Source organism: Phocoena phocoena, chromosome 14 (assembly GCF_963924675.1).
Source record: "Phocoena phocoena chromosome 14, mPhoPho1.1, whole genome shotgun sequence".
Taxonomy (NCBI): domain Eukaryota; kingdom Metazoa; phylum Chordata; class Mammalia; order Artiodactyla; family Phocoenidae; genus Phocoena; species Phocoena phocoena.
Window position 1 is genome coordinate 13,292,314 of NC_089232.1, and position 13,295 is coordinate 13,305,608.

At 40.3% G+C, this 13,295-nt stretch overlaps 1 protein-coding gene across 1 annotated transcript in view; it reads right to left on the reverse strand.

Moving 5' to 3' along the window:
* Positions 1–13,295, reverse strand: part of RMND5A (required for meiotic nuclear division 5 homolog A) — a 54,684-nt gene that overhangs the window by 13,115 nt on the left and 28,274 nt on the right. The window contains exons 3-4 of the mRNA XM_065891210.1: positions 7,795–7,929; positions 5,963–6,063 (exon numbers count right to left, since the gene is read on the reverse strand). Of these exons, the coding sequence (XP_065747282.1) occupies positions 5,963–6,063; positions 7,795–7,929 (236 nt within the window). The remainder of the gene's footprint in view (positions 1–5,962; positions 6,064–7,794; positions 7,930–13,295) is intronic.

A 13,295-nucleotide genomic window follows, 5' to 3' on the forward strand; every position in this document is an offset into this window, starting at 1 on the left:
CCGTGTTTCACGTTTGAATCATACCTTCAACTTTACAGGAGGTTCTTAGTAACACAGGGCTTGGCGGCCATACCCAATAGCTACCTCTGACAAGTGGCCAGCGCATAGGACAGCACAGTTCTATAGATTAGGGATTTTTTTTTTTTTTTTGCGGTACGCGGGCCTCTCACTGTTGTGGCCTCTCCCGTTGCGGAGCACAGGCTCCAGACGCGCAGGCTCAGCGGCCATGGCTCACGGGCCCAGCCACTCCACGGCATGTGGGATCTTCCCCGACCGGGGCACGAACCCGCGTCCCCTGCATCGGCAGGCGGACTCCCAACCACTGCGCCACCAGGGAAGCCCGTGAGTTTTTAATAAAGTACTTAAATATGACTTTGCCTTATTTACTGCTAGTTTCCCACCACAAAACCAAGTGTTTGATAAGCTTAAATTAATAACCGTTCGGCATTTTATAAGAACAAATCCCAGAGTCCCCTTTAGTTCCCCCTCCTGGCCTAGTTCAACTCCTTATTCTTTTAAACACTTAATCTCAGTGACAGTTTCTTTCAATTTTCCCTTTTTGTAAAAGAAGATTCTTAATCTCTCTATAGTCATAGCTTGCCCACTCATCTCCAGTAATGCCCAGGTCCTTGGTGAGGATGGATCCAGATAAGATATGGCCATGTCTCTTCTTCTTCCTGAGGAGTACCTACTGTCTTGGAACCTCATACAGACTTTTGCCAGCAACAAACATAGAACAGACAACAGAAAATGATGTCCTCACCCCAGATATTTTTTCCCCTTTGGCCTTTATATTCCATTGTGCTTTTTTCTCTTCTGTGTTCTTGCCACTGGGCACCTCTTTCCATTTTCAATTAGCTTCTTTTTAATAATCGCTCTCTCCACCAGACTTAGTGCATGGTCCCCGTGAATTAAAACAATATCCCTCAACTCAGCTCTTCTGCCCTTTCAGAATTAACAACCCCTGGGACACAACAAAACAAAAAAAGAAACAAAACGAAACAGAACCCCCTCAGACTGGGGGAGGGAAACCCAACTTGTTCAGACCTTGATTCCTCTTCTCCAAAAGTACATCTATCAGAGTCTTTATTCTGTGGTTCTATGTAGCTATTAAAAATGCCTGAATCAGCAAGACTGCCTGCCTACAGGAAGACAAAACTAACAACGAGAAAACAGACACCAGAAACAGCGCAATCCCGGTCACCCTCTTTGCCAGTGGCAGCCAAGGCTCTATGACCAGGCACCTTGGCTTGCTTCCTTCATTTTCACTTTCTAAAACCCTTCTCTGCTTACGAATTGTGTTTTATGCACTGATACCACAATTTCTCTAAGTCCAGCAACCACTTTCTTCTCCTCAGACCCACCGTTCACACACAGCACCAAGAAACCACAATGGCAAGCTCACCTCACATTCCTCTGTGGTTTTTATTTCTAGCCTCACCTAATCGCTAGGCTTAGAGATGGGATTCCTCTCATACTTCAACAGCTTGCCTGATACTGTTCATGGCCTGTCTAATCGAAAACTCTGCAGTGATCGAGACTAATGAAATAGTTTTTCTCTCTTCTTCTGTGAAAAATTCTATAACATCTCTTTCTTATAATCATTCACTTAGTTTCTGTTCTCTTAATGGCATTCTACTGAGACTTTGCAAACAGAACTGCAAATTCCTCTCAACAAGTGCTATGAGGCCCCTGGGCCTGCTCTGGGTATTGGAAAAAAACAGGTTTCCAAGTCTGCTAGGTTGAGAGTCAGCTTCTAGACTGCGGCAAATCCACCAAGGCAGGATTACTCTTTGAAACACCTTTAGGAAGGCAACCAACCAGCTTCCCCTCGAGACAGCACTTTCAAAACGTCAGTAACTGGCACAGAGTTACAGACAGCTTCTATTTTTCTCATTTTCTCCATCTCCTCAAAGTAAGTTACTGTTATTCTTTTGTTGACACTGGTTATCTTTGGCTTTGCGTCTATCTGCCACATGAAGGAGGAGGTCATGTTTGTTCAAAGTTCTCCTGCAAATTATTCCATCTTTTATTGAGTGCCTGCTACGAAATAAGCACTATGCCACTAGGTGCCAAGAGGAACTCAAAAAACAGATAAAGTGATCTGGATGAGGAGAAACATCTGTACACAAACTCAGAAATACAGGGGCAGGAACAAAAGAGTAGGCAGGGTCCTGACTAGATCTGTATATATAATTAGCTGTTCTTCTGCCGCTTCTCTCGGCCATGTCACACCATTCCTTACTCACTTCTTTTCCACCGTCTTTTATCAGTTGCGGTTAATAGGTAACGCTCACCAGACTTCCTTCTCATCTAGGCCTTCCATGACCTCTATCCACATTCATCTTTTTGGTTGGCCGCTGCCTCAACTACCTAGGCTGCCTCGAGAACTGCTGCAGGCTTTCACCTTTTTCTTTCTCTCTCGTGTGGTTCCACGGTGGTTCCTGCACCTCCCAGCAGGTACAAAGAGAAGATGCCACCCATGAAATATGAAAGATTTTCCACTGTGTATCTGAACCAAAATCCCTGAAACTCATGTCCCACACTTTTAAATTTTTGGTACAAGTTGAGTACAATGAATTTTCCATACCTTGCCCATAAAATATGTTGAATGAGTATTTGCTTTGCATCCACCAATAGGCAAGAATTGGAGAAGTCTGAGTTTCTGTAATGGAGATTTCTGTTAAACTAAGATTTTCCAAACTTATGTTCTACAGATCACCAATTTTGTGAGTTTTAATAGGTGTTAGGAGACAGGGAGTCTTTGGTTAAATACGCATGGGAAACACTGGGTTTTACAAAGTTAAATGGGTTTCTTTACCGTAGGACTGCTGATGGCCCCTCTAATATGCTAAAGTGAATCTCTCATTTCTCTTAATTAACTTTTACTGGAATATAGTTGCTTTACAATGTTGTGTTAGTATCTACTGTACAGCAAAGTGAATCAGCTATATGTATAAATGTATCCCCTCTTTTTTGGATTTCCTTCCCATTTAGGTGACCACAGAGCACTGAGTAGAGTTCCCTGTGCTGTACAGCAGGTTCTCATTAGTTATCTATTTTACACATAGTATCAAAAATGTGTATATACGTCCATCCCAATCTCCCGATTCATCCCACCTCCCCCTTCCCCCCTTGGTGTCCATATGTTTGTTCTCTACATCTGTGTCTCTATTTCTGCTTTGCAACTAAGTTCATCTGCATCGTTTTTCTAGATTCCACATGTAAGCGATATTAATACGATATTTGTTTTTCTCTTTCTCCCTTACTTCTAAAGTGACTCTCTTACAGGAGAATATTAGGGAATATCATGTAAAGCTTGCCTCGACTGACCTTCTGACTCCATATCCTTGTTTTCATGGAGCAACTTCCAGGCTCAATTCCTCCTCTGTAAGCCCAGTACTTACTTCATGGGGTTATTATGAGGATTGAATAAACTAATACAAATAAAATGCTTAGAACAATGCTAGGCATATAATAAGCACTCCAAAAGAGACAACTATAATTATGACTACATCCCCATATGCAGATATTTAACATGGCAATATTCCCAGAAAAGCGAAAGGAGAAAATTTCTACTGTACAGCTGGCCCTCCGAATCCACAGTTGCGGAACCTGCAGATATGGAGCGCCTCTGCAGGTTCCGCAGCCGTGGATACGGAGAGGCAAGGATACCAGGCCGTTTTACATAAGGGACTTGAGCATCCATGAATTTTGGTATCCACAGGGGTCCCTAGAACCAATCCCCCATAGATACCGAGGGACTACTGTACAGTAGTTTCCACTGTTAGTGCCAAGTGGATGGAATGAGTCCTCCCTTTGCCTGAGAGGCACTGCTTGAGGCTACAAATAACAGAAAACATTTACAGAAATCATTGATATATATGCCATAGTTACCAGTCAGAAACTTAGATCTTACAGAAAAAGCCCAAAGTTAAAAGGGTCTTATGAATTTTCTTCATTCCAAAAGGAACAAGCCTTGAGAATTTTGAGGGCTAAGGCAGTCCAAATACTCAGCACAGTCTCTGGTACATAAGCACTCAATAAAAGTTTGATGATGAACCTGAGAAATTAATGGATAAATGACTATTACCTCAAATAACAACTCATATATTATTTCTAAATCATTATAAGACAACTGTGAAACCCATTACATTTTTATATTTAGGCTCCCTCACTCTCCTTTATAATTGTTTAATCATTTAGGTGGAATATAAAAAGTAGACAGAAGAATGGCTGCCATATTTTGTTTAAGAGGTGTTATTAGAGGTACTTGATTAAAGTTAATCTCACAGGGATGTCACAATAAAATCTAAAAAAAATCAAACTATAAAGGTAATATGCATAGTACACAGTGGTGCTGCTTAAGTGACGTTTACATCTTTAAAGAATTAAAATAAATGAGGTGGTGCAGTGGTTAAGAATCCGCCTGCCAACGCAGGGGACACGGGTTTGATCCCTGGTCCGGGAAGATCCCACATGCCGCATAGCAACTAAGCCCATGCGCCACAACTACTGAGCCTGCGCTCTAGAGCCTGCGAGCCACAACTTCTGAGCCCGCATGCCATAACTACTGAAGTCTGTGTGCCCTAGAGCCCGCGTGCCACAGCTACTAAAGCCCATGCGCTCTAGGGCCCGCACTCTAGGGCTGCAACTACTGAGCTCGTGTGCTGCAGGTACTGAAGCCCAGGCTCCGCAACGAGAAGCCACTGCACCACAACGAGGAGTAGCCCCTGCTCGCCACAAATAGAGAAAATCCACATGCAGCAACGAAAATAAAATAAATGAGTTACCTCATATTTACAATTTATACAGAAATTTGATATTTATAAATTTACACAGGACTCTATCTCTGCCTGTTCACCTAGGCTGATTTTAGAACTCTGCAAAATTTTCTAAGAACTGAGAAATTATGAGAAACAGAAAACTAACCTATGAAAAATTAAATGGGTTAGTAGAAGGAAAAGGAAGTGTATTTTTTAAAACTCATGAAGGATCTTCCCAACTATTTTTTGTCCTGATAACAACGATATCAAATATTTCCAGTTTTAAAATCCCAGGATTCTAAGGCTATGACCTCAAAATAATGTCACTGCTTCTATCACCCAGTTTCTTCCTTTTATTTTATAACTTTCCTTCCTTCCTCCTTCTCTTTCTTCCTTTCTTTCTTTTTAAAACAAATAAGGTGATAATTCTCACATTAAAAAATTCTAGGACAGGGGTCAGCACACTATGGCCACCGGCCAAACAGGACTTGCTGCCTGTTTTGTATGCCAGATGGTCAAGACGGTTTTTTTACATTGTTAAAGGGTTGTAAAATAAAATAAAGAAAAATATCTAACGGAGACCTTATGTGGCCTGCAAAGCCTAAAATATTTACTACCTGGCCCTTTATGAAAAACTCTGCTGACTCTGTACTAGGATAATATTTATCAGAGCTAACCCAGTAATTTCGTATAATTCACATCAATGACCAGTTCACAGTGAATTATTTTATGACGGCAATTAGAGCAAAACTCCATAACAATATTTGTTCTCTTTACGTATACCACTTGATTCCAATAACCAATTAAACTGCTTTTTTTTTTTTTTTTTTAGAATGCAAGCAGTGAACCCAGAACATTATGGAAGTTCAAATATCAAACTCAGACCATCTGAACAACAGTCCTTCAGTTATAAAGCTACTCTAAAGCGGAGGTGTAGCCTAGCTAGAGGAAACCCTCTTCTCTCATGGGAATTCAGACCAACTGATAAGTGAAATAAGCCCTAACCATTTTCTCATATTGCATATCCCCCAAACTCACTTCGCTAAAAGAAATAAAATAATTCTCCCTTGATGCCTCTGAAGTCTAACCCAGGTGAGATATATATATAATCTTAAAATCTCTAACGTGTTTTCTGATTCCATTTTCTTACAGAGTTCTCTCAAAGTACTTAAAAGAAAACAAACTCAGTCACTCACTCCAGAGCAGGTCTCAGAACTCGGACTTTTAACGCTTCTAATATTCGGTTTAACTCCACAAATGGTTCTTTCTGGCTTGGGTCTACAGAAAGACCAGATTCCTGAAAAAATTGAAAGAACTTTCATTAGCAGTAATCAGAATAAAGAGATATGGTACAAGCATGTTCTACACTATAAAATGTGAGGCAAACCACTAAAGATAATTTCTTTTTACCATGCATTTCTCTGGCAAAGACTGATGACTGAGCCCCAGTATCATTCCTCCTCCTTTTCTATAATAGTAAAACCCCCCATTTTAGCTGGGCACATAACCATATGGAATAAAGCTGGGCATGGCTTTGCAAGATGTAAGTTCTGGCCAGTGAAACATAAGTATATACTCTTTGCCCCTTCCTGTAATACAAAATGTCTAGCTGGGGTTCGGGCTATCCTGGACCATGTGGACAAGGGACACCTTAGAAACAGGAGAGCTACAAGCAGCCAAGGTCCCTAAGAGCTTCACGGCACATGGCTACCACATATGCAGTGGATGGCTTACTACCTCCGATCTCTGTGTAAGAGAAATAAACTTCATTCTTGTTTAAGGCATTGGTATTTTGGGCCTCTGTTACTTGTAAACAAAACTTAATCCTAAATGACACAATTTATTTTAGGAAATTTATATGGACACATACACAAAATCCCATAACATACAGAGAAAGACTTGAGTTATTGCTTATCTGAATTGTTTAACAGAAAAGGCTTACATTAGAGGTCTGGTTTACAGACTGGCTTTAAATTATTTAATCCTTACAGTCCTTCATTTTTCTAAATGGAAAATACAACAGCACAGAATGTAAGCCACAGAATAGAGTCTGAAGACACACGAATTGGACCTGAATCCAAGTTCCTCCACTAAGAACCTGTATGGCCTTGGGCTGGTTACTTCTCCAGACCTCAGATTCCACCTCTGTAGAATGGGAGCAGTCATTTCTTCCTCAACCATTTCTTCCTCACAGGGTTGCAGCGAGGAATAAAGGCAGGGCTTGGAGGGTGGTAAATACTCCATACAGGGCAGCTGCTAATATTATGACTATGTGGTATTGGTAAACTCTTCTGAGACCCCTAACTTCATGTCTAATGGAATAAAAGACAAATGCTGTTCACTTGAAGTAAATTTTAGCTTGAAATTCATTTGATAAACAAAGTTCTTTAAGCTGGGCTAGATGAGAAAAGCAAATATAAACCTCTTTGTCCTTTTCTCCTCTGCTATACTAACCTTCCCTCTTAAAAGAGATGTTTTATACATACTACAGTATATAGAAGATAACTAATAAGAACCTACTGTATAGCACAGGGAACTCTATTCAGTGCTCTGTAAGGACCTATATGGGAACGGAGTCTAGAAGCAAGTGCGTATATGTGTATGTATGGCCGATTCACTTTGCTGTACAGCAGAAACTATCACAACACTGTAAATCAACTAGACTCCAATAAAAAAATTAATTAAAAAAATAAATTAAATGCCCTGGCTTATTCCAAGAAAGCAAACAAACAAACAACAAAAAAAACAAAAGAGGAGATGTTTGAAAAAGTAGCATCACTTCTGACCCTTGATTGATGACCTGGGACCAACATTCTGGGGCAGGAATAAGGAAATAATTTGAATAACAAGTTCTAGGACTATAATTTTCACCAACTTTAAAAAAAAAGCAAAAAACAAAACTTCCTAGTAAACTGAAGTCAGCCCAGATGATTAAAATGTAAAAATCTGCCTATGGCTTAGAAGACTTAAAAACTGCAAGGACTTCCCTTGTTTCCGTTTCATGCTCTCGCAGGTGGCACACTGTTACCTGGCAGAGCTCCTCAGCTACATCCAGCATTCCTTGTCGAAAGAAGTGCTCCACCATCACCTCATTGAGAAGCCTTTGGCTGTCTGCCTGCCAGCAGCCATCTATTCCCACACTGCTAATGTCAGAATCAAAATTCTGAAAAACAAGAAAGCACGTCATGAATTGACCAGGATACACCACTTGGTATGTTTTCACCCCACCTAAGTTAACAGAAACAATGGCCTTTGTTTCACTCTGAGACACCTCAAAAAAGTACCCAATTCCAATGCATCTGTAGCCTATGACAGGAAGTAGCTTTTCCATTGCTCTTTTCTAAAACTTGCCACTCTCACTCATTATCGCTGGGAGGGTAAACAAGCACATTTTTTGAGGGTATTTTGGGGAAATACATAAATTTAACAATGACTTCTGTGAGTAAATTGATTTCTAGGCATTATACAATAGCAATATTTTCAGAGGTGTGCAGTGATCCCTGTAAAAGCATGTTCAATGCAACACTGTCTAACAGGAAAAAAGAAAAAAAAAAAAGAAAACCCATTACGCCCAGCATAGGATTATTCAATAATCCGTGGCACATCCCAACAACTGCCGTGCCAAGGTGGAGACTGGGGATAGGAGAACGGCCAGATAGTTCAAAGAACAGGCTCTGGGCCCAATCTACCCGGGTTTGAATCCTGGTTCTATCTTACTAGATGTGTGATCTTGGCCAAAATTACTCAAGGGCTGTGAGCCTCAGTTTCCTTATCTTAAGCAGAGAAAAAGACTTTTACGGGTTGAACTGCATCCTTTCACAATTCCTGTGTTGAAGTCCTAACTCCCAATACTTTATAAAGTTAAAATGAGGTCATTAAGGAGAGCCCTAATCCAACAGGACTGGTATCCTTATAAAAGGAGGAAATCAGGACACAGACAGGCACAGAGGGAAGACCATGTGTTACAGACCGAACGTCTGTGTCCCTCCCAAATACCTACATGGAAGCCCCAGCAACCAGTGTGACTGTATCTGGAGACAGAGTCTGGGAGAAAGTGCTAAAGGTTAAATGAAGTCCTAAGGGTGGGGCCCTAATCCGGGAGGCCTGGTGCTCTTGTAAAGACAAGGAACAAACACCAGGGCTTAGCTTGCTTGCTAGCTCGCTCTCCACCACATGAGGACACAGCGAGAAGGTGGCCATCTGCAAGCCAGGAAAGAGGGTGTCTGCCTTCAACAGGCAATGAATTGGCCAGCACCTTGATCTTGGACTTCTCAGTCTCTTAGAACTATGAGAAAACACGTTTCTGTTGTTTAAACCACCCAGTCTATGGAATTTTGTTATGGTAGCGCAAGCAGACGAAGACACCACATGATGAAACAGGAAGAAGATGGCTATCTGCAAGTCAGGGAGAAAGGCCTCAGAAGAAACCAACCCTGCCACACCTTGATACGGAACTTCCTGTCTCCAGAACTGTGGGAAAATAAACGTCTGTGTAAGCCACCCAGTCTGCGGTACTTTGTTATAGCAGCCCTCATAATTTAATATACTTCTTTATTGGTTCAATGACATGGTAGCTGCTATTATGCTAGTATTACTATTCATAATTAAGAAGTGAGGTTCATTGCTCTGTATCTACTAACATGGAAAAATGTCCATAACACCTTAAGTGAAAAAAAGCAACTTCTACAAAACTACAAAGTTATGACTCCATTTGTTAAAAAAAAAGAATCCTTAAAAACCCAACCTGTCTCTCCCACTGAATGCAGTTACAAAATCAGGACTGAATGGAGTAGCTACTTGAGGAAACAAAAAAGTGAATAGTAGTTAAGTGGACTGGGGAGGAAGGCAAAGAACTGGCAGTGAGTTTACTACTTTTCTCCCTCCAATATCTCTTAGCCTGGATGCAATGCAGCCAAAACCCACAACTGGGCACCCAGGATGTAGACAGAGCGCTCCAGGAGAAGCCCTTCGGTGCTGGCATGGGGAACAGGAGTGTATTCTCCTACCACATAGAGAGCGGGGGAAATCGCATGCTTTTTTCCCTCCCTTTTCTTGTACTGTAGCTCCAGGCAGTCTGTAGTTAAATCAGTTTCTATTTCTACCCTTCACAGCAGTACCTAGATTATGTTTGACTGAATAACCATGGGACAAGAATCTTGGGAGACCTTTAGAACTCTGTCTACCATAGCAGGAAGCCTAAAACTCTGAGGCACCTTTAGAAAGGGATCCTTCCTCTCCAGTCAGAGAAGCTATGGTCCCAAGAGCGAGGGGCAAAAACCCCTCTTGAATCTTTTCTCTCTGTCCTTCCACCTTGTAGCCCCAGATATAGGCAGAGTTATGGTAAATATACAGGAGAGCAGGGTAGGTAAAGCCCCGGATTTCTGGCTGGGTGACTAAAATGGCAGCCCCAGAGAACCATAAAGTAGCGGGGAGATCACAGAGAGGAAGGAACGCAGGAAAGTGATCCCCCCACCAAGTTGTTTAGGAACTCCTGGGCTCACCCTCAAGTTATACAGGCATGGGTCTGACCCTCAGCAGCATACCACAGACTTTGAAAACTGAACTAAGAGACAGCCCTAGTTTCCAGGTCCCAGAATGGCCACTGGTTGGCACACAAACAGAACATATCTGAATAGCTCTGTAATGGCTTTGGAAACGAAGCTGACATTGAAACTATTTTAAAACTCAGAGAAGACTGAGTAGCCCGAACCCAACCAGGTCAAGTCCGCTAAAACAAAAACATCAATATTCTCCATAGAACTTAAATAAGACCCAGAGGCTCCAAACATAATATTAAAAATGTCCAAAATACAATCCAAAATTATTTGTCATATGAAGACCTAGGAAAATCTAAATTCACATAAGATGTTCAACAGACAACAATGCAAAGATGACAGATGTTGGGATCATCAAAGACGTTAGAACAATTATAAAATTGCTTCAAGAAGGAAGGGCAAACACTTCCGAAAAGACAGAAAGTCTCAGCAAGAAACAAGATACAGTAATCAAAATTAAAAACTTGTTGCATGGACTCAACAGCAGAACAGAGGTGACAGAGCAAAAGCCAGTGAAGATCAATAGAAATGATCTAATCTGAATAACCAAAGATTGAGAGAAAAACGAACAGAGCCTCAGGGCCCTGCATGACAATAACAAAAGATCTAACAGTCATGTCAATGGAGTGCTAGAACAACAGAAGAGTATAGTGTAGAAAAAAATGGTTTTAATATTTCCCAAACCTGGCAAAAGACATAAATCTAGAGATTCAAGAAGCTCAGCAGACTCCTAAAAGGATAAATTCAGAGAAATCCACACTTAGACATTTTGTAATCAAACTGTTAAAAACTTAAGACAAAGAAAAAAATCTTGAAATAGTTATCAAGAAAAGTGATGTACTACTTATAGGGGAACTATGATTCAAATGACTACAGATTTCTCAATAGAAACCATGGAGACCAGAAGAAAGTGGCACACTTTTCAAGTACTGAAAGAAAAGAACTGTCATCCCCAAATTTTGTACCAAGTGAAAATATCCTTCAGGAATGAAGGTGAAATAAAGACAATCTCAGATGAAGGAAAGCTGAATTTGTTGGCAGAAGACCTGCTCTAAAAGAATCGCTAAAAGTTCTCCTGATAGAAGGGAAATTATACTAGTAGAAGACAACTCGGAACATCAAGAGTGAAGGAAAAACAAAGCTACCTCTGAAAGCTTTCCCTGCTCGATTTTACTTCCACCGCCTTATCTTTCATAGGCATTACCCCCTGGTAAACCTCTTGCATTTCTTTCTTTACTTCTTTCTTTCTTTTTTTTTTTTGAAGCACATGAATTTAATTGGACGAGATCATTTAGATTTACTGAAATTACAATCTTAGTCAATCATTGCTTAAATACAGTCCACACGACACAGGATTATTTTACAGTACATACACGAACAGGTAGTAATAGAACTGCAAACCACCTACCATTTACGATCACTACAATGGCAGGAGAGCTCTCCTCTCCAACAGTAAGCCCATTTTTCTTTAAAGAGCTATCTATTCTTAGGTGTCAAGTCAGTAGCCTAAAACTAAATACTCACATTAACATTTGGAATTACCCAGACAAAAACAAAAAGCAAAATTACTCTGAGTCTTCATTTTTCTTCATTTTCTTTTTATAGACCTCTTTCTTGGCCTGGTACTTAATCTAAAGAATGGAAATAATACAGGGTATCTAGATGCTACAGCAAGAGTCTCCATGCCCATACTGAATAGACTATCTAGCACTGAAGAAAAGCCAGAATTGTTTGGATAAGGTTCTCTAATTTCCCATCTGCTTATCAGATTCCGCCTGTTGAGAGAGGATTTCATAACAGTTCATCAATACTTTTAAGCAAATTATTATATCTTTATGCTGTCTATGACAACTAGAACATTAGAAGTGAAGATGGTGCTATGTTGTTCCTCTTCTGGACTAAGGTACAAGCCTAGAAGGGTGACTGATGTACACTCTCCCATATTTTATTTCCCCTGACAAATGGCCATTCAAATGACTAAAGGAATGGGTATCAGATGACAGAATTTATTATGAACTCAGAAATCTGCCTATAACTGTATAACTGTCTGAATGCACCCTATAAGCAAGAATCACCGAGACTAATTAAGATTCCTCACTGCTCTATCAACCTCATTCAATCCAAATCCAACCTTCAGATTTCTACTTATTCATTTAATGATTACTCCCCAACCGCATCAACCCCCAACAAATTTATCAGGTGTCTATTATTCTGCAGGAAAGAAAGAAAAAACTTTGGAAGACACAATGGTCAGCTCAAAGCACAGACCACATTAAAACAGACAATTATTTTGGTAGTATATACATAGTCAGGATTTTAATAGCTACCACCAGACAGTAACTGCTCCAATCAAACAAAACAATTCCTTTAAATCTTTCTTTAATATACATACCAAAGGTAAATGTTCATCTAGAAAACTTGATGACTTTAAAATGAAAGAGTCTAACATTTAAACAAATTTAGATGGTTTTACAATGACGCTCTTCATGTAACTTTATTCCTATAATGTGTACCATGGTCACTACTACACAGGTGGTAAGAAAAAGTGAATACCCTTGCACTCAGGATACCTCTACTACATTCAAGTTCTAGAACTTATTTGCTAGTCTTGGAAAATACAACTAAGCATGAATAAGCAATGCATTCGATGAAAATTTCTGAGCTCCCTTCTACCGTTCTGATTTTCCAGTTTAAACCACTGAGGTCGATAAGTAAATTTTTTTCATAGCTTATTTTCTGCTCACATGCAGTAAAAATTAAAGCTAAAATTATTTTTAAAAAAAGGTTGAGGAAATGCAATATAGTATCAGAACTCCTTTTGTTTTAACTGCACATTCTTACTGTTGCATCAGAGCAAGGATCAGTTCTAGCCCCTGTTGCTAGGTGACCAAACTCATTTGCATGGCTGCCCAGGAAATCAGCAGCACCGCAAACCAGCCAAGAAGTGGCTAGTGACGAGAAACATCTGTCTATT